The sequence below is a fragment of the Dendroctonus ponderosae genome, unplaced genomic scaffold (assembly GCF_020466585.1).
Source record: "Dendroctonus ponderosae isolate FM_Combo_2020 unplaced genomic scaffold, Dpon_F_20191213v2 Dpon_F_20191213_156, whole genome shotgun sequence".
Lineage (NCBI taxonomy): Eukaryota > Metazoa > Arthropoda > Insecta > Coleoptera > Curculionidae > Dendroctonus > Dendroctonus ponderosae.
Window position 1 is genome coordinate 13,269 of NW_026017704.1, and position 25,445 is coordinate 38,713.

The 25,445-nt window shown below is 34.4% G+C and overlaps 1 protein-coding gene across 1 annotated transcript; it reads left to right on the forward strand.

The window, feature by feature from the left end:
- The first annotated feature begins 11,373 nt into the window (after positions 1-11,373).
- On the forward strand, positions 11,374-12,423 carry LOC109546970. The gene is made up of 2 exons (XM_019918161.2): positions 11,374-11,605; positions 11,668-12,423. Exons 1-2 carry the CDS (start codon positions 11,598-11,600, stop codon positions 12,395-12,397), a joined length of 738 nt encoding a protein of 245 aa, XP_019773720.2. The 5' UTR covers positions 11,374-11,597; the 3' UTR covers positions 12,398-12,423.
- Positions 12,424-25,445: the final 13,022 nt, after the last annotated feature.

Below are 25,445 nucleotides of genomic sequence, written 5' to 3' on the forward strand. Positions count from 1 at the left end.
AAGTGACGCAAACGAGTTGTTTAACAATGGCCTAATTCGGACCTGAGAACTCGAAGTAGTCGGATATGAAAACCGCTTTTTTATTAAGTTTATGCAGTTTCAAGAAATGTGTTCTGCGCTAGCCAGCCTGTAGAGACCTTAGGTGGCATGCACGATTCTTTTGAAATCGTAAAGTATTTACATGACGACTGAGCCAAAGTAGCTAGAGGAACTTTTATACTAAATTTTATACAAATACTTCCAAGTTGGAAGAAATGTAGAATTATAGACAAGCTTAGCTCACACCTTTACTGTGTCCACCAACGTGGACAACAAATTTAAATAGTTTCCTCCATGAACTATATCCGTTCTTTATCGGAGAATCAATTCAGTAGGCATCTGAAGGAGTTATTTATTATTATGTTGCTCGCAGTTCACATTGACATTGATACTTTTCTACCTCATGTGCTATTTAGTTTTTATTGCGCAATATTGCCATTTCCACGCCTTCACTTTTCTTGCCTACGCTTTATAAATATTTGCAAAAATATGGTTTTTCGAGTATTGGCAAGTTTGACTAGGGTGCGGTCAGAACGAATAACCAGCTCTTTCCCCTAGTACTACTATAAGATTCGTGAATGTTTCATATATAAACAGATTCAGCGAGTTAAATTAGCTTCAAAACACACTGTTACTTTTTGTCAAGATGTGAAGAATTAAAGTCATATAAAACGCCCGGTTTTCGTTTCAAGTCCTTGATAGAAGTTGGATTTTCGGACCCAAAAATTGATTAAATTGTTGCAAGTTCTCCGTCTATAAAGCATTCACATTTAGTGCTTGTTTAAAGTGTTCATCCAGATAAATTGCTTTTTGTCAGACAAAAATTGCCGATGTTTTTCATATGGTTTATCACAGCTTTCGAGAGCTGCGAGTAATCCACTCGAACAAACCATTTAAAGGCGCTATTAAAAATTTACATTTTTTAAATCCCGAAAAACATTAATTATTATCAATGATTTATATGAAATTGAATTTAAAATTAAGCCAATTTTATGAAGCATTTGACTACTTGAATTTGTGTAATGACAAATTAATTGATTAATTCCAGAATGAAGTCTTGAAGTTGCGTTATGCAATCGAGAACTAGTGTTATCCCTTCAAAACTTTTTACGGAGTATTTTACCATAAAAAAATGTTGTTTTTTAAAATTGGAATTCTTGGAACCACATAGAACTTGTCTAGATGTTATCTTGCTTCAAACGCAACTATTTTTTAAAATGCGCTTTTAGCTGAATTTTCTCGCATATAACTCAATTTTAGAAGAAACCGTGTTTAAACCGTCTAAAAGTTTAGAACCGCAGCCGCAGTTGAATTAACAAAATTTTAATTTTCATCATTATTTTATCTTATTTTTCTCTTCTTGTCTTATTTTTTTATTGCACCGGCTGTTTCTGATGAATCGTAATTCGGTTTCAATATTATTCATCTTGAACAAGAAAATGATCAATTATTAAATACTTTCTAAGGCGTCAAAGTATGAAAATCTCTCTACACTGAAAACTCACAATACGTACAAATTAAATAATACTTTTCCTAAACTTCATAACTTCCTTTACTTTGTCCTTTTCAGGAAAATGCCGAGAAAAGTAAAAATGAACCAGCGTTAAAATCATTCTCTAAGTTATTGTCCGACTAAGAAGCGCTGAATAGAAGTTTTGTGACTTGCTTGTATAAACTTAATTAACTTTTTTATTTCTATAAATATTTACCTTGCATATAATTGCTCATAATTTTAGACAATCAATTTCGTCGAAAGTTGTGAAAAATCCTTACCAATAAAAAAGTAAAATATCGTCCGAAAGCCTTGAAGAAGTAATTTTTTTGTGCGCTGATACGAAGTAAATTGTATTATTTTTCCTGAGTCGCTCATAAGGAAATAATTTTGTTTTTATGGCCTTGTAAGCAGATTGTATCACAAAGCTGATTATTTATGGCAAAATCGTGATTGCTAAACTTGGTGTTTCTTTATGGATGGTACCACTACAGATTCGTTTCGGCACATGCCGGGTTAGTCAAGAGGAATAATTTTGTACCATTACCAGGTTTCGTCTCGCTGCCTTATCATCATCAACTCAATTCAAATGTGTCGTTTTCAACATTATTATTAACTAGTTGAAAGCCAAACTAATAACTTCTTCTTCTCCTACTCTTCCTTCTTTTTCAACTCTTAAATCATCCGGTGCGTCGTCGCTTGATTTGGTCTTGTTCTGTACCCACTTCACTTGGAAATTCCACTATTTTTATGTATTATTGCATCAAAACTATTGACATGCTTTAATTACAAAAATCTTTCAAATACCCATTACGATTTTTTAATTCGTCTTCTTTGTAGCAAGCCGCATCAAGCAAACGAACTTAGTTCACGCAATTTAAAGCAGAAAAACAACATTTTTTCTCCAAGTCGCTGTGCGGTTCAGTAGTGCAGCTCAGCTAGTTTCTAAATTTTAAATGCTAGTGGCATATTACGAGAAAGTCAGTTTTTTTTTCATCAAAAACCAGTCAAATCTTTGTTAATTAACGAAGTAACTAAGCTATAATTACGTGGATTTTACATATCTGCTACCACCCAGAAGCCCATCTTGCTCTCATGCCCACAAAGGCTGGTTTTTTATTAATTTAGTTTATATCCACGTTTCGGAAATCTCGTATGCAAGATGAAGGGATGTTAACCAGATATCACAACCATTGTGCATCTGTTTCCTTTGTATACCTGGCAGCTTTCGTTGTGTGTCTAGTCATTAATTATACGGCTAGTCTATTAATTTTCTGGTTTTATGGGCCTTGTGAACTCTAATGATTCTGTTGTTTAAGTCGGCAAAACAAAACTACTGCACCTGATCTTTTAACTCATTGGATCCCTTGGTCGCTTTAATACCCGACTAGAAGAATGCGAAATTCCTCAAGGCTTTTTGTATAATTTGAGACGATCTCAAAAGCCAGCAGCTTGGCAAAGTGTTAGTATTAAGTCCTTTTTGAGAAACGTTTTAATAAATAAAGCGGCAGAACCAGCATATGCTTGAAGAGCTATAAAGTGTGTATTGCGGAATCAGAGGTAGCATTTGCCATCTGGTGTAGCCGGAAGGTCAAATCAGTTCTTTAGCTGGCTGGTCTGTCATGTATGATTTAGACGAACTAATAGTTGTTTTTATTTATTTTTATTCATGCTTTGTCATTGACCTTTTATTTTGGTTTTGGATTTAGAAACATAATTAATAACTCAAGTTCAATTTGGCGGATAAGGAATTTCAATCATTTTTATTGCTTTAATTACCAATTCGACCTACCAGAAAATATTCAGCAGCCCATTACTTCATTACAAAGTTTAGATTTGTATTGTTTGTGATTAATCAGACTGCATTTGTATGGTCAATCTCTGAGTATTTTTATGATACTTATTGTACTCTGGCTCCCTAGCGGATACCTTCCCCCATAGATGAATGGTAAGATAGTAGCACATAGAATGGGTGGGATATTTTGTCAAATATACTGCTCAAAATAGAGAAACAATATATCTACTTTTTTAGGTAACGCCTGCTTTTATTCATTTAAATTATATTACTGATATGGCACTAGGAATAATTTTCAATTTTTTTTGTCATGCGAAAATTTATTAGATTCAACTAAAACAAAGAAATCAACTAAAAGTAAAGATTTTTTGACATAAGGTGTCCAAATTGCTTCCCCAGCAGTAAACATAAAATATTACTGAAAGTTTTACTGCAAGGCAAAAACCCAATCCCCTGTTCAACTGGTCTGATAAGAGTAAACTTATCTAATTTCAATTGCTTTAGAGCCTAAGTGTGGAATAACTAGCTTATCATTCGTTAAAGGGTGAAGAACATTGAAAAATTCAAAATATTTCAGAAATTAAACTGGGGGGTTTTTCGGGTTTTTAGACCTTCCGCGAGCAAACTATCTCTGAAAATGCCAGTCACTCGTGCTTGCAAAAGCTCAGGAGGAAATTATTTTCCAGGACGACGGCCTAAAAACCTCAAAAACTCCCCTGTTTCAAGCAATGGAAGCGAAAACCAAACTCTTTGCCAGTTGACCAAATCCGCATTCATAAATTATATTTAAACAATTTTTTGAATCAACTCAGAAAAGTGAATTTGAGTCAAAGCTATACCTAATTTGTGTAATGTTAAAAATACGTTTGTAGCTTGTAGGGCAGTATATAAAATTGAAAATAGAAAGCAAGTGAATTTTTCTACCTGCATTCAAAAACACCGGTAGGCGCACACCCTCAACTGAAAAATTTAACATGAAATGGCGTGGGAATTTCAAATCAAAACCGACCTATTTGATGCTGGGAAACCGAAATGTGTACCGATCACTTATTTTTATGTATTGACATTTTTGGTTACTCAGGCTCCTTTTACCGGATGTGTGTTTACTGCCAAATTCGGCCGGAAGAAGGTTTTACGTCTAACTTTTAACAGTTCATTGAAAATCTAAGGCCAAAGATAATTTTTTGAAAAATCATGGCTTGCAAACGGAAATAATTATTTCTCATTTAGCTGCAGCCAGCTGCACAATTTTGACTGAGTTTTCTAGAACAATAAAACAATTAAAGTTAATCAACATTACGAAATGCCATAAAAACCGCAGCCTAGCTGAGGTAACGGGATTTATATTAATTTCGTTTGGAGAAATGCAGCCGATTGATTTATTTTCAACTAACATTGAATTAATTAGGTTTTATTTAAAAGTTTACTTCCGCTTCTTGGACTTTGATGTAACAACAGCCCCGTTAATTTTTGCGTTTTGAAATTTCCTCGCTGTTCCAAGCAATTTATAAATAGTATTGGATTGCACACTAAACTTCAAGGTATGCCTGATTTCTGTTGATTAACGGCTTTGCAGAACTTTATCGGGCGCTATAACTCAATTAATGTCTAGAGTAATTGACTTTTACAGTTTCTATTTAACCACAAATAAGAGCCCATCATAAACATACATAAAATAACAGTTCGATATAAGATATTTTTTCGAAATGTTCGATCTGTAATCTGATGAACTGCGTCTAATTGCTTCTGGGGACTTTGAGGAAAACTTATTTAAGCCAAGTAATTAAATGTTCATATTTTCTCTGCTTCTGCAAGAAGTTCGTCTAATTGTTTTCAATTCAGGTCTGTTGGAAATTGCCTGCAATCAAGACATTGTTTTTGAAAATTGAATTTCTTTGTCGCAATTCATGTTTAAATAAATCTGTTGCCATTCATAAGGTCCAACTCATTTCAAAAGTTCCTCTTTATCAGTACCTTTTCTGTTTCGGGTAAATTGCAAGGTAATGGTGCACAACAAAGCAATCTAATTTATTAAAAATTGTTATTTTGCATTTACCCAATTTAATACAAAGAACGTGTCTGTTTCATTGTCCGACGGAAATAGTGGTTCTCATTATTCTTCTTAGCATGACGTCAGAAGTGTTAAAGCAAACAACCTAAATAGCCAATTTCGGTGTCTAACGTACCATGCTAAGGTCAATGAGATGAAAATGGTACCAAAAAACATACGCAAAGTAAACGTTATGGAAGTGGTTTTGGGTTTGTCTAATGAAAGTATTTCTCAAAATTGATGATTAAACAAAGTAAACATACCAATGGAAGCCAGAAGAATTCGCAACTTTATAGGAGAAGCAGGTTGATTTGCCAACGCAATATTGCATTTAACGCTTGACCGATATGAACCAAGTTACTTAATATTCTCTATATGCGCCGAAGAACTGGTATTACCAAATATTATCTTCCTGCGGAAGTGGTGGAGTAGACATAAGTTGGTGTCAGGTCATTCATGTTTTGTACTCTTCCAGTAGAATATTTATTTGATTGAGTTAAATAAGCATTGGTGAATGAATCCCTGTGGCGAATTTAATTCAGTTTCAGAAAATCCTGAATTCGCATCTAAATCATCATCAATCGCAAAAATAGACAGCATCTTCAGTTAAATGTGGTTCAAATCAATTACATTCCATGGTGCAGATGCAAAGAAGGTGAACTTCTCGAACCTTTCCTGCTTAACATATCGAACTCCTAACACAAATCCCCGGCGCCAATCTCGAGACGATTTTGTTTTCATCTGAGCACAGTTACAAACGCAAATCGTCCATACCATTTTGGGGAACGGTAACTTACATGTTATTGTGTACAATTAAGCCAACCTACAACCTAACGGGCCCCAGCTTGAACAGCCTTGTGACGTAACAGGGATATGCAGAATGAAACTAAAATTTAAATAAAAGTAACTCGTTCCTAACTGTACTTTATTCGGACTTGCCAAGTTACTTACTTTCTGTTTGCCGTTATGTGGTTGGCTTCTTCCTCGCTAACCGACTTGATAATGATTAACCAATGATGATGATGTGATAAACAGATTTAGGAGTTGTTTATCGTCAATAATATATTGTTGAATTTGACCGTCTGGAATTTGCCTTAAATGTTTTCGGCATGGATTTTTTCATTCTATATCGTTGAATAAAACATTCAAAGTACGTTCTTCGTGAAATATCAGCAACTTTTCCATAAAGTAAATACCATTTATGAGGTTTTGTGCGATCATTTAACCCATCCAATAACATGTCAACATAATGTTTCAAGTATCAAAATCATTAAAATAAAATCCCACCATAAAAATAACGTTTCCAGTTGAGCCAGTCTTGAGGCATGTTAGTCACTGCTATAACCATCAAGTGTGAATTTAAACAATGTAATAAATGTTTTAAACAGCATTATAGTTTTGAGTGAGAACTTGTTTTTCATAAAGGTAAAAGACCTGATCAAAGGCCCTCGGCCACAAGAAGAACCTTATTTATAGCGATTCTTCAGTCAGTTTATATTAATCGCACAAGGATCCACTAATGTAGCAGCTCGTCTACATACATTTATTCCTGCCAAAGTTCTAATTATGCCAATAAAACGATAGAAATTGAAGAGATGCAGACCGAAGATGTCACGAATCGCTCGAATCAATGTTAGTAAGCAGCTGAAAAGTGGAATAATAAAGTACCATATGTAGTTGTTTAGATCAAAATTCTTTGCATTGGAATGTTCAGATGCCAAGAAAACCGAGTGACCGCCAATGTTTGTCATGGTCATTGAACTTCGAATAAGTCATTCTCATTCCTTTCACATAACCAGTAGAATCGACCGCCGCAGCATCGGTCGAACCATCTAATGGGAATTTTTTAATTTTCTATGGTGTATTGGCAAATTTAGAATAACGCCATGAAATTGCCCATGACTTTCCAGTATAAGAATCACGACCAACATTAGGAAGCCTAAAGGAGTTAACGTAGTTTAAACGACAATAATTTCAACGTTTTTCGGACGCAAATAGTTAGAAATTCTACAGTTCAAGAAACACGATGGGTTTTCACTAGTCATTCTTCTATAAGCGAGCTTCCGATCCATCGCTGTTATTTTCCAATTCGTTTTTTTAGTGCGGCTTCTTGTGAGTCAAGTTCAATGAAACTTGAATGTGGAAATGTTCTATTTTGGTTATTTCCTGGTCATTCAACAGACAATCCAAAGAGTTTGGGTTGTTTGTGTTATGTGTGGTCTATTTAGTTGAAAATACTGGACATTAAAAACTGTTGAGTCTGGAAGAACGGTCTAAAAGTCAGAAAGACGATTTGAAACAATTTCTACCTCGTTTTACTTTCTTGTTGCTTTTGTATAATTTTTTGTTTAAGTTTTTAAGCTCGAAATTACTTACCAATGTTTGAAACGTGACGCAAATGAATAGGCAAAATTTATAATTTCTTCGAAATTTACGTTAACTCTTTAGATTTTAGTATGTAAAAATCATGAAAATTTTCTTCACGTAAATGTTTCGGTAAAACCGGCATTCAAAATTAAATAAAACAGAAAAGCTGGTTTTGAAATTCGTTTAACTGCATAATTTTTAAATAATATAACATGTTTTAAACTGTACATGTTAATAAATCGGATTCTCAGATTTGTACCTATGCTTATTTGTGATTTTAATGTGTATTACTAGTTAGCATTTTTTAGTAATTTTTCACTTCGTTCCACTCGCCCAGTTTATTTATATTGACACAAAACGTGCTGAAAAAATGATTAGTAGAAAATGTATCCTGATACACATGAATTAAAATAGTATAAATAATGTTACTTTTTTGGTTTGGTTTCATCTCTTCATTAGCATTATTTTTATATTGATTATTAAGATTATTTGATACAAAGTGTCTCAAGACTAGTAGCGAAAATTATAGGGCATTTAGGGCAGTCCGTGTGCTCAAATAATTTAATTTCCGTAAATTGTGTTTAAAGCTTGAAAATGTTGGAATTATGATGATCAAAATAAGCAGCATATAAGAAATCACACATTTACGATGATAAATTTACATTTGAAGATTTCTTATTTAGACAGGCTGTTCTGTAAGCACATGACGAAAATGCAACTACGGCTAAACGAAGACGATCTGGCTTAACTTTTGTTCAAAAAATCAGGCTTTTCTGCTGTTTATATGCGTTTTGGACTATTTATCGTATATTAGAATTATATTTTGATGAAGTTATTGCTTCCATCGACTTTGGACGAATGGTAAATTCGTGAGCGTGTTGGCGCAAAAGTTACTAGAAAATCACTTCTATTTTTTTTTATAAATGCACTAATCCTTTCTTGAGATCCTTGTACTCCTTGTATTGATAAAATTATTATAATATTTGTTTGCCCTTTTCCCAATGGATAGAAGATAATTGCAATTTATTAAAAAAATTTTAAGACTAAAAATTTAAAAGAAGTTCGGTATGAGCACTATTTTATGGGATGCATAACAGAAAAATATTGTTTGCGTAAAAACTATGAATGCTACAAGATTTTATCAAGAACACGATAATATCGACAGAAGGCTAGTGTTTAATCTAACCAAAAAAAAAAATAAAAAATTTCAGATGCCCAGGAACAAGTTCTGCAAGTTTTTGTATCAAGACACGTAAGAATTTATCAGTAGCCCAATGCGAATGAGCGGGGAAGTTTTACGAAAAAATATGTATCTAACGTAGTAGAAAATATACAGCGAGATTGCTTAAAACTGATAAGTTAGTTGAGATCGTCTTCTTCTGAGCCAGAGTAGGTCGCAACACCATTTTGATTATAATTTCAAATTTATGGTAATCTTCAGAATTTTTTTGTGGCTGTTCGATTAGCACTCCATTTTTCCAAAAATTGGACCAAATTGGCTGAATCAATCGATTTTTCCGTTCTTCTCAATGTGATTCGGAAATTGTATCAAATCCTTAGTGGGGTCAAATAACATTTTTGTTTGCGTAATTAGTCAAACTTGTAAAAATGCGGTCAAAAGAGTATATTAATAAGTTTCAGCATAACATTATTCAATATCGAAAGAAAACTAACAATTATCAAACATGCAATAATCAATTTGTTCATGACAGACCATACCATAAGATGACTATTACAAAATAAGTGACCCTAATTTCAACTTCATGGCAAAAACAATAAAATCCTTTGCTGCCTGGTGCGGTTCTTAACGTGACCTCAATAACTCTCTGTAATTTACCGAAGATTCCCACTATCAATTAGGAGAACTTTGATAATGTTCGTAAAACTTTGGAGGAATTGACCATTGACAGCAATTCTTCCAAGAAAACCACTTAGCAAAAGTCCTGCGTCCAAAAGAGTCAGATGTCATACATGTAAATAAAGCAGTAAAAACCTGTTAATTGCCTTAAAAGCCAACAGCAGCATCAATGAAAAAAGCTAGAAAAGTTTAAAGCTGTTGGTTAGCGTAAAATACTAGCTGAGCGAAAAATGGTTAGGTGCGCTGCTCGAATCGACTCAGAAGTGAACTGCGCATGCGAAGAAATTGAAGGAAGACCAACAAGCAGGCAAAGTGAGTGAAGAAAAAGTTGAGGGCAAGTTGCGCAACAGAAGTGGAGGGGAGTGTGGCGGCCACGGCCACGGATTCAACGACCTCCGGTTGCCTAGTGGACCAAACCTGCTTGTCGCTCTTTTGCGCACCATGGACTTGAAAATATAATTCTATGTCTTGCAGGATACGTCCGCTTTCAATGTGTTTGTTTACAACGGCCGGAATACGAACAACCCAAACTACCTTGAAAATGTATTGTGTTTCTAAACACAAGTGTATTTTTTATTTTTCTGCTTCTTCGCTGTCTGATTGTTGTCTTTCTGCTGACACATACTGTCCGAGACAATCTTCCGCTGGTCAGTTTGGTTCATCGCTGATGAAATGACTGGTTCGGTGTTGGTTTTTTCGATTACTTTGCTTCTTTTCTCTATTTCTTCTTGCATCTTGTATGATCTCAGCACCATGTTCAAAATGTCCAGAATGCTCTCGTAATCCGACTTGCCCAAGTATACCACACTTTCTCGCGATTTTTTTGGTTTGACTTTGCCCTCTTCCGACTGCGCTTGTTCAGCAAAGTCACCGATGGTTTGCGGTTTATAATCAGTTTCTTCAGGAGCTGGGCTTTTGCTTTTTTGGTGCTCGGCATCCAGCAGCATATAAATGTATTTATTCAAGGCGTCCCTGGGATGTTCTGCTGCGTCTTCCTTGCGCGCATTTCCCATTTTGCTGTTATGGTGGGTCGGAGCCGAGCAGAGACTTTCTATATCGGCAATATCCTCAAGAAACATCACATTTTCTTGCGCTTCATCATCCTCCTCCACGGCCTCTTCGTTTGGCAACGAATGCTCCTCCACTTCGTACACCATGGACGATAAGTCTTCCAGCGAGCCGCAGTCTTTTTTAATGTCCTCCTTCCTCTCACTAAGACTGATGGCGGTATTCAAACTAATGTCGTCCATTCGCGTTAAACACTCCAGTCTGGCAATACTTCTAACATTCCGGATGCACAACTTCAGCTTCAGCAGCCTCCACAAGGCGATAATTTTCATTTCGATCACTTCCAGCATGCAAGTTATCAGCAGCTGGACATCAGTCTCCATGGCTTGGGTGTATTTTTCGAAGTTTCTGCTTACAGTTTTGACGGTTTTTCGAAATTCCCGGGCATTTGCCATTGTGCTGATGAATTAAAGCACTTGTAATTTAGATGTTGAGTTAGGGTCGAAATTTAATTGATGAAGGATGTCAATGTTGGAATCAATTTGGCATTGTTACCTGAGCGGAAAACCCGTCCTTTATTGTATCTGTAAAATGTTAACTGTCTGAAAATTGAATGCATATTTTTCATGAGCTCGAAGGTCGATAACTTTGCGTTTATTTAGTAGGCACTTGCTTTGAAAGCTATTATTGTCTTCATTAAAATCTTAACTGTATATTGGAGATCATTGGTAGACTTCACATCTGTTGTACATCAAGTGTTTAAAGTTCAATCAGTGTTCTTCTGTTTATTTCTTGGCTTTTAGGTTCAAGCATGTACAGGCGCAAGGCGCATGTTGGCCAAATGAAAAATTACATTCTTGACAAAAGTTACTGAACATACTGATAATTATGTCACAAATTCTTCATTTCCGTTGATGTTAACAAAATGACAATACGTCCAAACTGGCAGTCAAAACTTCAATTACCTCCCAAAAAAATGAAAAAATAAATGTCCAAGTAGGTCTAATTAATCGTCTTCAGATTAGCATCGATTCAAGTAACTCGAGGCATTTTTTTAGAAGAAAATTGTGCCATCGTGACGCTTGCTACAACCCATCCTGCAGTAGACGAAGATCGTTCAGAGATTTTTCGCAAAACCATCCAGACAATGATGGATTGGCTAAAAGGAAACCTGCAATTGATAATTTTACAGCTACATCCGAATCTGAAAATTCCTGCAAAATTGTGCACAGTCTTTCCGAAGCTGCAAACAGCCTTAAGCCTATTCTAAAGAGACACGCAACCGCAGATAAATGTACGCTGACAATCCACTTGGACGAAAATGGTTCCAGAAACTCATTTAGATTGCAGGACTTTGAAAATCCAGTAGATATTCGTTTATCAAATAATCCTGTTGCATCAGGGCATTGTAAAAACCCCAATCTTCCTGTACGTAGCAAATCATGCCAACATTTGCCGAACACCAGGCAGTTTGTGCATGGAGAACAGCAAAGTTCTTTTTCGGTGTTTGATGACGAAGAGGACATTGAGGAATTGATTTCGATTCATGCAGCCGACTTTCAGTTTGAAGATGACGATTCAAAGTATTGCTTTGGTTTTAGCGCAAATGGTGGCAGCATTTTGGAAGCAATCCATGTACGCTTGGACGTGGATAAAGAGCGGCTTTTTCAGTACCTAAACAGAACATGTTTCCGGGTATTTTTAGGGCCATCTATAGACGAAACGACCGTTCTGACAATGGAAAACTTTATTAGATTTTTGCAATGGTGTGGCTTTCTCAATGTATGATTCTGTAATAAATTACATCCATATTGTGAATTGATTTCATTTGCAAAAAGCTAGATCGAATCTTGAAGCTAGTGAGAATTTTCCAGTCAATTTTAGAATTCTTAGATTTCACTCACTTATAAACAGTTTACACATCAAGACACATTTTATGAATTTTCAATTTTGTACACTTTGCAACTGGTGAGTTTTTCGCGCTTTTAGGACGTACTTGATAAGAACTTCTACCCGACGTTTCACAAACACAACTAACTTGTATCTTCAGGAAAGTTTCGCTCCGAAGCTTTCATTATCTATCGTCCACACGTCCAGGAATACAACAAATAATCGCATTTACAGCAGATCTATTTCTTTTTCTTCCAATTCAAGGTTTTTGAATAAATATTAAATGTTATGATTACTTTACATGTTTTCTTTTTTGCTCGCTCATTTCCTCCAGTATATCTGTTGTTACAACGAGTATCTGTTGTTATTGTACATAAAGTATTGTATAACATATTTGAGATATTTTTTTCAGTGTATTTTATTATACGACTGCCTAAGGATTTTCCAAAAAAAGCGCAAAAATCTGAACAATGGGAAAACAAAAACGACTTGCTTCCAACTAGAATGTTCCAGCCACCAAATAGAACGTTCTGCAGCACTTTGAACCAAGACACTCAGGAATTTCCGTTTTGTTCATAACTGAACACAGTTGGTTCATCAGGACATGATTCTCACTTAGTACTAAATTTCAAATTAATGAGAAAAGGAGCAAAAGAAAATATACAGAGAACACCGGTACAAATTGAGCACGAGTTAATTAACCGAATACGAGAAGCTACTCAAAAGGTGAGTTCACAATGCTGTGAAGAGTGCAAATAAAGTGATTACACGGGCATAAACATGTTTAGACTTAATTGGACAGAACTTCGAATACCTCTTGGAAGATGCGCACATTTCAGAACAATTTTTTCAAAACAACAATTTCGTTTCACCGCCAATCACCACAATGCTTAACCTAACTTTTCATTAGAGGTATTTTTGACATTCGTTACGACGCGTCAGCTTAACCTATTTTATTGCATTTCAACCTCACTTTCTTTGTTTATCTATGGTTACTTGACCTTTTGATATGGTATTTAAGAAGTAACAGGTATTTAAGTAACGTACGTTTTGTGTAAATATCTTAGATTTTGATAAGAATTATTTTTTAAACTGTTTTTTTCTGTACTCCCAAAACGCCCCCCGGACAACACCATCAGAGGAATGGCGCCAATTTTGAATCACCCTGTATGGAGTGAACACCTCTCAACAGTTTGAGAATAGCTCCTTAACGTGTTAACTGTTAACATCAATAAATACCTTCATTGATTTGAGCTGAATGCATACATTTTGCATGATTATTTCGAACTTGAGGAAATTAAGCACAACATTGCGTTAAGTAGCAATCGAAAGCTTCCACAGTAATAATTCCTGTCCGCATTTTCATTTCAGGACTTTTGCAAATCGTGAAAACTGTCCATAGCCATTTAAATAGGTATATTATTAAATTGCTTCCTGTATCTTTCCTAGTGAGTCTGAAAACCCTCCTTCTTGGAAGAAACCGGCAATTATTGGAGCTACACTTGTAGAGGTTTGGTTCAAAAATGCTCAACAACAGGAGATTTGGTAATTAAGCAATATTTATTTATAAAGCTTAAATGACGAAATTGCGACATTTGCCAAGTGGAGGAACATTTGCGAAGGTACCGGCGCACCATAACGATTACCATTGGCGGCGATCTAACGGTACCACTCGACGGTCCGGCCGTGCGTTGACCCCATTGGGTAGTACCAGCAGGAGGAGGGGAGCATTTTGGAGTTCTTGGTCACTGTCACACACACCTGACGCCAACGGGATTACGTGGCGGCAGGGAATTTTTCTGTCTTAAGTAGGTTAGCTTATTAATAGCTCATTACTTCTATTTGGTACGATTCCAAGGTACGAATTGGTGGTAATTGATGGGCTTTATTTTTCCGGTTCGACCCCAATTTGTTGTAGTCCTTGAATTTCCGCACTATTGGCACTAGCCGAGAGGTTTTTTTTTGCTTATTTGGCGCCACTTCTGGTTCACTTGATGCACTTAATGTTAATTTCGTCTAGAATTGCTTTGCATGCATGGTTTTTTGCTAATTATTTATAAGGTTAATGCAGGCAAAGTAAGTTGCGGTTTAAATTCAATGTGTTGCAATAACTGTGCGAATAATACAGTCATGTAGAATAAAACCGGACAACGCGATATAATAATGTTGATTGTTTTTTTTGTATTGTTTATTAGCAATCAGGACTTGGACAATTTTTATTATCTGATCTGCTGATTTAAGAGCAGGGTCGTTCTTGTTGTGCAGGATACAGTAAACAGTACACAGTTTTATTTTAGATTTAACGATTAACTTGGTGGATTCTGGTAGATTATTCAAATATTTTTTGGTTTTATTTTTAATTTCCATAAGTTTATTTTCAACTGAAACTTTCATGGTTGTTGTTTTGCTGTATCTCCTTCTGTTCCGCATCTCTGGTTTATACTTTATTTTTTTTATTCCAGGATTGCTTCACATCTTGTACGATGAATAGCACCCAACCTCCAACCAAATACAAAAAACATTTTGTTTTGTGAAAAATGTTTGTTTATTTACATTCTACTCTTTTGGTATATTTTAGCGCGGTTTATAAATAATTTGCTTTTTGTTCCCCCGAAATTACAGGAAAATATTTTTGCTTCCAAGTTTTTCCCCAATTTATTTTGAATGTTTTTCTTATTGGAACATATTAACTTTATACCCTGATTTGGTTGTTTGGTCTTATTATTTTAAGATTCGCCGTTCATTATTTTTATTCGAATAGCTTTTAATTGTTCCAGCGTTTTTAACTACTACTCTAACTTTCCAAGGAAGAAACACAAAACTGAAAACAACAGTTAAAACAGTTTTAGTCAATTGAAAGAAAAAATAAACGATAAAAAAGGAAAAATTAGAAAACAAAATGGATTTTAAAAATGGTTTATACTAATTAAAAAAATTGCACAAATCCCAAAAATATCAAAAAAATTGTTTATTTAAAACATTTTTTTAAAATATTGTTTAGTCAATTCCGTAATGGTTTAAAGTTTATTCACTATATTTACGCTGCAAACTACTACATTTATCTTGTTTTCTGCTGATAGATAGTAAAAGTAAGATATACATATACAACGAGTAGCGGTAACATCTTCATTTGGCCGCTATAAAAAATTATTTCTCTCTCGCTTCATTGAAACTGTATTATTGTAGACTGTCGCTACTTTCTTCGGGTGATTATTTAATAAAATCGTTACTGTTAAAATGTGACACAACGAAATGTTTGTAAATACTGTGTTATAGTTTTTTCATTGAGAAAAATCGTTGTTTTCAATATCGTACTTTTAACTCATTCTTGCGTTCATATTTGTACTATACTTTATTTTTGCAAAGCTGTAAGTATTGCCTGTATAGCTACAATTCCTGATTCATTTTTAACTGGTTTCTTCGCGGTTTTTTTGTTTGGTCAATATTTTTAGAGAAATAAAACTAATTCGGCTATAAACTTTACTTTTCGCGTTGTGCATTAAACACTGCAGCTGAGTGAAATTCAGACAAGTATAAATGGCTTTAAATGCTAAATTAAATTAGTGGAAGATTGGCGCTTGGATCATTTTTTGTTTGGTTGTTGTTGTCTTACGTTAAGTTAATGTAAATAATAAACCAACTGAAATCGAACTGACAAGTAAAGCATAAATCATCGAAAGGGCGAATAACTAAATGATTAAATGATCGTGTTTATTCTATAGTTCGAGTCTTTTTTTCTCGAAAAGGTCTATGACTTTAATATTCAACTGTTTGCTACCGACAGGGGACGAAATCCGTCGATTATCGCATTCCTAGATGGGCAGTTTATAATCACTGTGGCCCTTATGGCAAGTGCGGTAGCTTGTGAAAGTGCAGTGAACTTTTGGAGGATTGATAGGTAGAAAATGGAGGATAGGGCGTCAGCTTGCAGAAAGCTGGTATGAATTATTTCTAATTTACAAATCGTTTAGCTTGAAATGACTTAAGTTTTCCGACAGGCAACTGAAATTTTATGGATTCTTTATATTGCCCTCTCTTTGCTGCGCTGATTTCAAATAAGTTTAGCTTTGAACAGATTTTCTTCTTTCTTTCCAGGTGGCCCTACGGAGCTTTCGGCAAGCTTAGCATTATTTTGCCACTGGTTGCCATGTACATGTATAACTTTTATGGTGGGTTTATACACGAGAATAAGGAATAACGCTTAACGATTAAGGCGTATTTTAAAAGTTCGTTGCGCATCAGTCCAGAGAGGTGTTTATAAACCGAATAGTGCCTAAGCCTTAAGGAATAAGGCTAAAGAAAGTTGCCAACTTTTAACTTTTTTCTTCTTTCATCGCCGTATTTACATTTTGTTGTGAGGTTATCAAACGAAATTGTTAATCCAAAAAGAACTACCACTTCTTCACAAATCCATTTTAATGTACAGTATTTATGTGAATTAAGCTTTTATTGGTATGTTACCGCAATAATGTTGATATAAACAGACACAACCCTACTGTTTCTTAAGCCTATGCTTCCATTTGATTGGCTGTACATAAAATAATATTGTTCCTTATTCTGTTTGATAAACACCCCATTAGGCGTTATTCCTTAAGCCTTATCCTTATTCTCGTGTATAAACCCACCATTAGTCCCATATTCATCAACTAACTCGTAGGGTGTACACCAACTTGGGTAGTTAATTTTTAAACGTTAGGAATATTTTGGGCCGCTTTGTATTTTTATATTAAGCTCATCTGAAGCTTTTCGCTAAAGAACCGCTTTAGATATGAAAATCTGGGTTCCAGTATTCTATACAAGAAGCATCAACTTACTGATTGTGCAGATTTGGTTCCCATTAAGCCATTGATTCCTTCAAACGAAATTTTTAGACTTTGGAAATATTTTGAGCTGCTTTGAATTTTTTATATCAAGCTTACCTGAAGCTTGTCTCCAAAGAAGCGTTTCAGATATGCAAATATGGGTAGCAGTTCTATGTTTTTTTCACGATTAACCTTCCGCCTTAAGGAAAATTTTGAGGCAACCTGTTGATGGAAACACAAATTTTTTCTGAGTCAAAACTTTGTCCTTGCAACTCGCACACAGTTTCAACACATACTTTTATCCATACATTTTTCTTTTTCAAATTTAAGTTGTGGGGCTCTAAAGCTTAAAATTCGGTTTTACTCGTCTTAGGTAACGCCTCACTTCTTTTGCATTTGATGCCTTTGGTTGGTCTGATTGTTTTAAGAGAATAATAATCTTCAAACTTATATTCATTCACTTACACGTGCCTACTTGTTTTACTTTTAAGTTTTTTTGTCGTAAGCCGAAACGTAATTTTAGTGTGTTTTTTTGCAACTCATTGTGTTTGCACCCAATTAAGCTACGGAACTGTCCATGTGAACCTGTTAAAACGCGCAGCAAATGGTTATACAATTTTTTAAATGCTATTAGAAGAATGTCCAACTATTTTGTGGTGTAACAAAAATGCAATGATTCCCTTTAATTTGATTCCTTTGTTAACAAATTGCACTACCAGTTAGTACCAGGTTTTTTACCAATAAAAAAATGTGCCCGAACATTTCTATATGCCCTTAATTGCAATTGTCAAAAAAATATTAAGTACTTAAAACATCACAAATAAAGTGCAGGAAAAAAATTGAATAAATTCCGAATAAACCAAGCACCATTCATGGTGCACTCAACCAATCCGGTACGACACCCTTATAAAACACCTCCAAATCGAAATCGTGCCACAATATTTAATATTTTGTTACATCACGCCGTGATACCATGAATGATGATAAAAAGTAGTTGATAGTTCGTTACGCAGTCTGGCTGTGGACTTTGTTGTTAGCGAATAAGAGTACAGTTAGGCGTTCGTTGTTTGTATTGTCCCAGCATTGTTGAATAATGGCACAACGATAACACGTGAATGAATTTGTAAATTGGTAATCTGCTTATTCTGGTATTGTAATTATGACCTATTTTTTCCACATTATAAATTTAAACAGGTACATTTACATAATATATTTTTCAATTACGGAGTGTCGTTCTCAACAAATATATCCATACGATTGATATGTAGACAGAAGATGATTCAATGTGGAATATTGATGAACATTAGTATTGTATAGCTGCAGTCGTCCGAACAAAATCGGAGGTCGAGCTTTAGCACTTCGTATTATTAGAGCTCCACTAGAGCCTAATTAATTAGGCCACTATGCTCTTCTAATGGCAGAACTAATACCTTCCGAGGATGTAGCTCATTTTTTCAGCCTATCGTTGAAACCGAGGATTTAACAATGAAAACCTGTACACTCACGAGTACTTGCGTGTTTTCAAAGAGCATATCCATGTAATTTATACGTCTTACTTCCGCTGACTACTTACGTCCTTAATACACGCAAAATGGAGATACGCAATTAGATGCTCACTTGGATTATTCACGATTTGTAATGATCATTATTTGATGCATCATATGCCCGATTTTATTATGCTTTTTTACGCGGGCGTTTAAACACTTATAAGGATTTTGCTTAATTTTATATTAAAGTGCATTAATCATTTCCCCAGTAAGTAGGTATGCAACTGACTCATTAGACTTTGTTCCCAACCAATTCGTCTAAAATCGTTAAGTATTACGCGTTGCATTTTTACATAGTTTTACAATTTGATTAACGAACAAAAAGAGATTGATTCCAATTTCAGACGATGCTTCATAGCTAATTAAGACCGAATTGCCTGTTGCACCCATTCGAGCTGCTAGAAAACGATATTGCATCATGCAGTGTTCTAAACAAAAAAATTCAGCATAATTCTTATTTATAAATAATGTCAAACCACACTTGGAATTGTCGTAAAATTCAACCCACATTTACAGGTTCCGATTTATGATCTCATCTTATTCAAATGAATTCTATGAAATGCATTCCGGCAGTTGGGGCAGGCGAAGTCTCACAATGACAGTGTTTTGATGACAAAACCCTTTGCTTATTAAATTCATCAAATACTGGGAAATTTTAATTTCAAAATTGGGTCATTAAATGGAACATGCCGATGATGGATATTTGCGATTTCTAAAGGAGTAGATGGGATTTCAATTGCAATAGGTCCATCATCAATTCTGTTTGGCGGTTGAAATATCGGAATGTTTGAGAATTTTATCGGCAATTTTTTCTTACTGGAAATGCATCTTTTAAAAGTTGCCTGAATGTTTAGCTAGCAGGTAGGAAAAGCGCTAATATCACATTGGACGTGGTAATAATACCAGTATAATACCCATAACAGGAGGCTCGTGCCCCTCATACAGGTGTTGCTTTTCGCAGATAAAATGTATGTACTAGAACATGAATAGCAGGTGACACGGTAAATTATACAAAGGGATTCAACTAGGCAATATTTAAAATACATTAAACTTTGCAAAGAGGACTTCACTCAAAGAAAACGTCTCAAAATAGCTTCAAAATGTTTTTATTGGGTTGGAATTTTTAAATCAATGTGTTTATTCACTTTTGATCTGCTGATGTTTTTGCTATTTTTTTACTTAATTTCAACATATTGTTGGTTTGTTCACGCATGCTAAAGGTAAATTGTTCGGTCTGGTGCATCCAATCACAATTAATTCTATAAAGTAAAAAAAATGTTTCGAATTCACTTACCAGCTTTATTATTAAAGCAGTATTCACTAGTTCATAAATTAATCATCGATATTTGTCTGCTCTCCTTTCTTCGTCCTTGTAAAATTCCTGCATCTCCTGATAATCAAATTCCTCAAAAGTTTTTGTCTTGTGTATTTTCTACTGTTCTTCATTCCATTTTAATCTTAACTGTCTTAAATCCTTATCTCATTAATTTGACTTCCTACAACTCCTACATTGAAGATCCTTCATAACGAACTATTGGCCTTATTCAGGCAGAATATGCAACGTCATTTAGCATATCATCAAGCTGCACATGCTACCCATGGGTACCTAAAGCTGCTCTAAGTCAACATTTACGTAACCCCATAATATGCAAACGGCAACTGCGAAAATGAGGTTTATTATCACGATCCTTCTTTACGAAAAGAGTTGTTATGCTGATGATTTTACATGAAAATAGTTCCTTTAAGTGGATGTTTTTGTAGGTCGATGATCAATTAGCGCGTTTTGATTAAAGTTTCCGCAGATGACCAATATAACTGTTAAGTCATCATAATTTGTCACCTCGGTTCCAAAAATCCCACTTTAGTTCATCGGTGGTATGCTAAATGAGATAAACAAACTGGTTGAAAAGTAAAAAGATGTTTTGAGAAGTGAATGTTTTCGTTGTGGCTTCATAGTCCTGATGGATGTTTGTTGGATTGATAGATTTCCCTTGTTAGCTATTAACAGTAATAATCATACATTTGTTTCGTAGTGTGAAGTCCCGTGATCATAATGGTGATGGCATACTGCCAATAAATAATGTTTAAGTAATGTACGCTTTATTAGCTATAAATCATACCTACCGACAGACCCGGCAGTCCAAAAAATTATTAAAACAGGTTCCTTAAAAAGACAAAAATGTTTGCAAACTTTCATGAAAAAAGTATATTTTTTTATTCGATTCAGCATTAGTTTTGAGGGTTTCGAAACAGAAAATTATTCTGCTAAGAATGAAGCCATGAAGATCATTTTCAAATCGATAACTCTTTCACTTCAAAATACTGTTGATCCCGTCAGAATTGGTTTTAGATGTTTGCGTTTGGCGAGAAAAATGTACTATCAACTTTCGTCAATTTTTAACAAATTTCATCTACTCAACATCGTATGTTGCAAAAACTGATTTTCACTTCCTTCTTCATAACTTCTTGCCACAGTATGTAAGATTTTTTTTTCAATTCACTGACTTAGCCCTTGTTTGACGATGTCGAGATTTAGCCCAAGTATTCAAAATTATTTCCTCAGCATTAGCGGAATTAAAACATTTCCTGAAAATTTGCCGCTAAGCAATAACTACAGCTCATGCCCCATTGATTCTGGACCTACTTTTTAAGGAATGCTCAAAGCAATTCTCCAACTGCTAGGAATTGCCTTCATTAAATTTAAATTACCACCGATATTTTATTCAGTTAGTCAATGGATTGCAGGTGAATGAAATTTCATTCTAGATTGTTAGAAAACTATAATCGACTTCGGTAATATGCGCCCAGCGGAATACTCGTATGTTGCATCAAGAAACTCTCGGACTTAAATTGGTACTTTATATTTTTCCTGCAACGGTTCCTCCTCCGGACGAAACTAGCACACTAATTCAGTTAACTAAGACAATTACAGAGTTCTCGTTTACTTCCGCATCGGCAGGTTGAAATATGCAAACTTCAACTTGAGCAGAAGCATTTTTGCGCGTGGCCTTTCAGCCGACTGTTTGCATACATTAAAATATCTTTAGAAAAATTCCTCAACGACGTCATCTGGCGGATTAAAAGCATTGCAGGTTGCCATGTGTTACATAACTCGTACGATGGAATTTTAATATTTTCTTAAGATGGAGACAAACAATTGGCTAAATTAGCCTAAGGAATAACGGCTTTGTACTATGGTGAAGAACAAAAGAACTGCTGCAAAAAGCATCTCATTGAACTAGAGGAAGTTTAATGAACCAACATGAATAGAAGATCATTAACAAGGCCTTTATTGAATTTATTTTCCAAGTTGTGAGAGTTTTGAAGTTTTCCAAACAGTTTAGCCGAAACAAAGATTTGTCGACTGACTCAAAAGAAGTAATGAGGAAATTCGCAAATCTGACGAAGAACTAAAAAGGAGGAACAGACCAAAGTAAAAGATTCATATTAACCGGACAATTAATTCTTGCATTCGCGCACTCTTTTTGAAAAATGCATTTCTGAAGGTTTGTTGGATAACGAATAGCCTTGCATCATAATCAAACTAATACTGTATAATTCCGAGATAAAATTAGAATAATTCCGGAAGAAATAATGCTCGCACTATCCGTATAAATTAATTATAAATATTTTTTATGAAATTCAACCAAGTTGTTGCATTTAAAAAGTTCAACCTAACGGTTTTCGAATAAATATCTCAATTATGTAACTCATTGCATGGAAATGTGTACTTACCGGCCGTTGTTATTGCTTTTTGCTTATTGATATATTGTGTTTCATGTAGAAGCCTGAGAGAAGGAATTGCAAATCATTGTTTATTGGGGTATTTTTATTCGACTAAATTGCTCAGCTAAGACAATCAAAATTCAAGTTTTTGGGCTTCATCGCTTTGAACGCGACAATGAACAACAAAATGTTGGTTTTTCAAGTATCAATTAAGTCATTTATTTAAAAAATATGAACTTGCTTTAAATTCTGCACCAGGTTTATATTGAATAATCCAATTAAAATTCCATTTTCCCTCATTGTAATTTTCAGCTAACGAACAGCTTTGGTGTTTTTGCACTATCCCGTTAAATAACTACAAGACAAATCTAATTAATTTGCCTTATAATAGCAAGTGCGAATAATCATCGCATAAATTGTCGTAAAAAAATGCCCGTGTATGTTTACAAAAAAATTGTAATTTCCCATTATTGCATTGTTTTGTGAAGGCGTTGCGGCTAATGAGTGACAGATAACGAGCCGTACTTTATATGCTGAGAAAATCACAACTAAGGACTGATGAGGCGGCTGCTTTTTTAAGTGCAGTTGAAAGACATTTAAATTTGAAACAAGAATATGTACTTTTCTGATTAGTCATGGAGGAAGTCGCTGTCTTAATCGAGACACTGAATTGTGTAGAAATTATTACTTTTGGTAGCGAATTCTTGTTGAACTGAAATCTGAAGCAAAGAATTAACTAAAAGTGATTCAATCTTCCATGGAAATAATTAGTTACTCTAAAAACAATAACGAAAAACAAGAAGAGAAGTTGATCGAACACAGTTGGTTTTTTAATGGTATTTCTAGTTCAGTTTTAGCAAGAAATTTTTTTAAATAGTTCTTTGCGTAAGTAAGTTATGTGGTAATAAGGCGTAAAACCGGTTTTTGCACTTTTTCATCCACCCACTAAAATTGGTTATTTTGCTTTATCTGCTTCTAGATTCAAATGTTGCTAAACGTAAATTCTGATGGTTTTTCGCTGCGTTTCGCACATTTTGAATGCACACTGTAATGCTTAATTAAATACAGAATTTTTGATATGGCAAACAAAGTACAACAATATTTAACACTATGGGTTTTCACTTCAGACTGTGGAAACGGGTCAAAGACGTGAGTAGGAGGGCCTTGGCCCTCTGCCATCGGCATGGGAATGAGAGAATTTATATGCGAACTACGTATAAAGAACGTCGACATTCCCAACAACGTGAAATGCAAATAAAAAACGTTATTGGTTATTAGAATTTTCGATGACATGGTATTTATTGAGCCGGTTTCTGTAAATGAGTCTGGTTGATCACCCCAAGTAGTTGAAATCTTGGAAACTGATCGTTGGAATGCTGATTGCATTGAAGCTGTGAAATAAATTTAAGAACGAAAGCTTGTTTGCCTACACAGTAATTATACGAAGAAAGGCTAATTTTCAAATTTAAAAATGTAAAAACTTTCTTTTGTTTGTTGTCATTGAATATTCTCCTGAAAAGTCTTCTCTTTTTATTTTTCGACATACTTTGACCGCACAGACATTAAATTTTCTTAATTAACTTGATACTTAAATAATAAATATATTATCAAAATTTAAAAATTTAAAAACTTCAATTTTTCTTTGGATATTTTAAAGAGTCAGTGAGCGAAATGGAGAAAATTGCGAGTAGATTGGTGTACGTTTGCTCAATTTTGAGGAAACCATTTCTATGACTTATTAGACTGGATCAACATCTAGACGGATTTTTTGTGCTCCGTTTGAACATAACTGGGATCTTGAGCAGGATTTTTGCTTCACATTTACAACAAACAGCCCACGTTTGGTGATTTAATTTTTTTTTTAATTTTATTACTAAACCATTTTGTAACTGTTAATAAATATAAGCATAAAAGTGAGTTGTTTGGAAATGAAACAGAGTCAGAGATGTTTGGTGAGTAAACATGTTGATCAAAGCCTAATAAAACTAAAAATTAATTTAATAAAAGCGATGATTACCCAAACAATTCAGCTACAAAGTAGGAAACATTTGTGGAAAATAATAATTGAGGAAATTAAACGTGCAAAATATGTATGTTATAAATAAAAGTGGAAGCAACAAATTCGTGTACAAACAATGGCAAAAATGCTAAATCTATTAAAATTGAAAAACAGTTCTATGCTTTGAAAACAATTTTCTAATAAAACAAAAATTAATTTAAAAAAAGCGATGATTATCCAAACAATTCAGCTGCAAAGTAGGAAACATTTGTACAAAATAAGAATTGAGGAAATTAAACATGCAAAATATATTTATGTTGTAAATAAAAGTGGAAGCAACAAATTCGTGTACAAACAATGGGCAAAAATGCTAAGTCTATTAAACTTGAAAACAGTTCTATGTTTTAAAAACAATTTTATAATGAAACAAAAATTAATCCAATAAAAACGATGATTCTCCAAACAATTCAGCTGTAAAGTAGGAAACATTTGTAGAAAATAAGAATTGAGGAAATTAAACGTGCAAAATATTTATGTTGTAAATGAAAGTGGAAGCAACAAATTCGTGTACAAACAATGGCAAAAATGCGAAGTCTATTAAAATTGAAAACAGTTCTACAGAGCTGACCCAGTTAGTCACTGAAAAATCATTGAAAATAATTGAATCAATTATGGAAAAGTAGATGACTATTGATATAGAATCATTTTTCTACGGCTACTTCTACGACCAGATAATTCTATATCGTTAGCTTCATTTTGGGCACACTTTTCAACAACAATGCGCTCTTTAGCAGAGTAAACTATAGTGAAATGGATTACGCTGGCCTACCTTGAAAAAGTATTCAGACAAAACCAGTTTGGAAATTGAATAC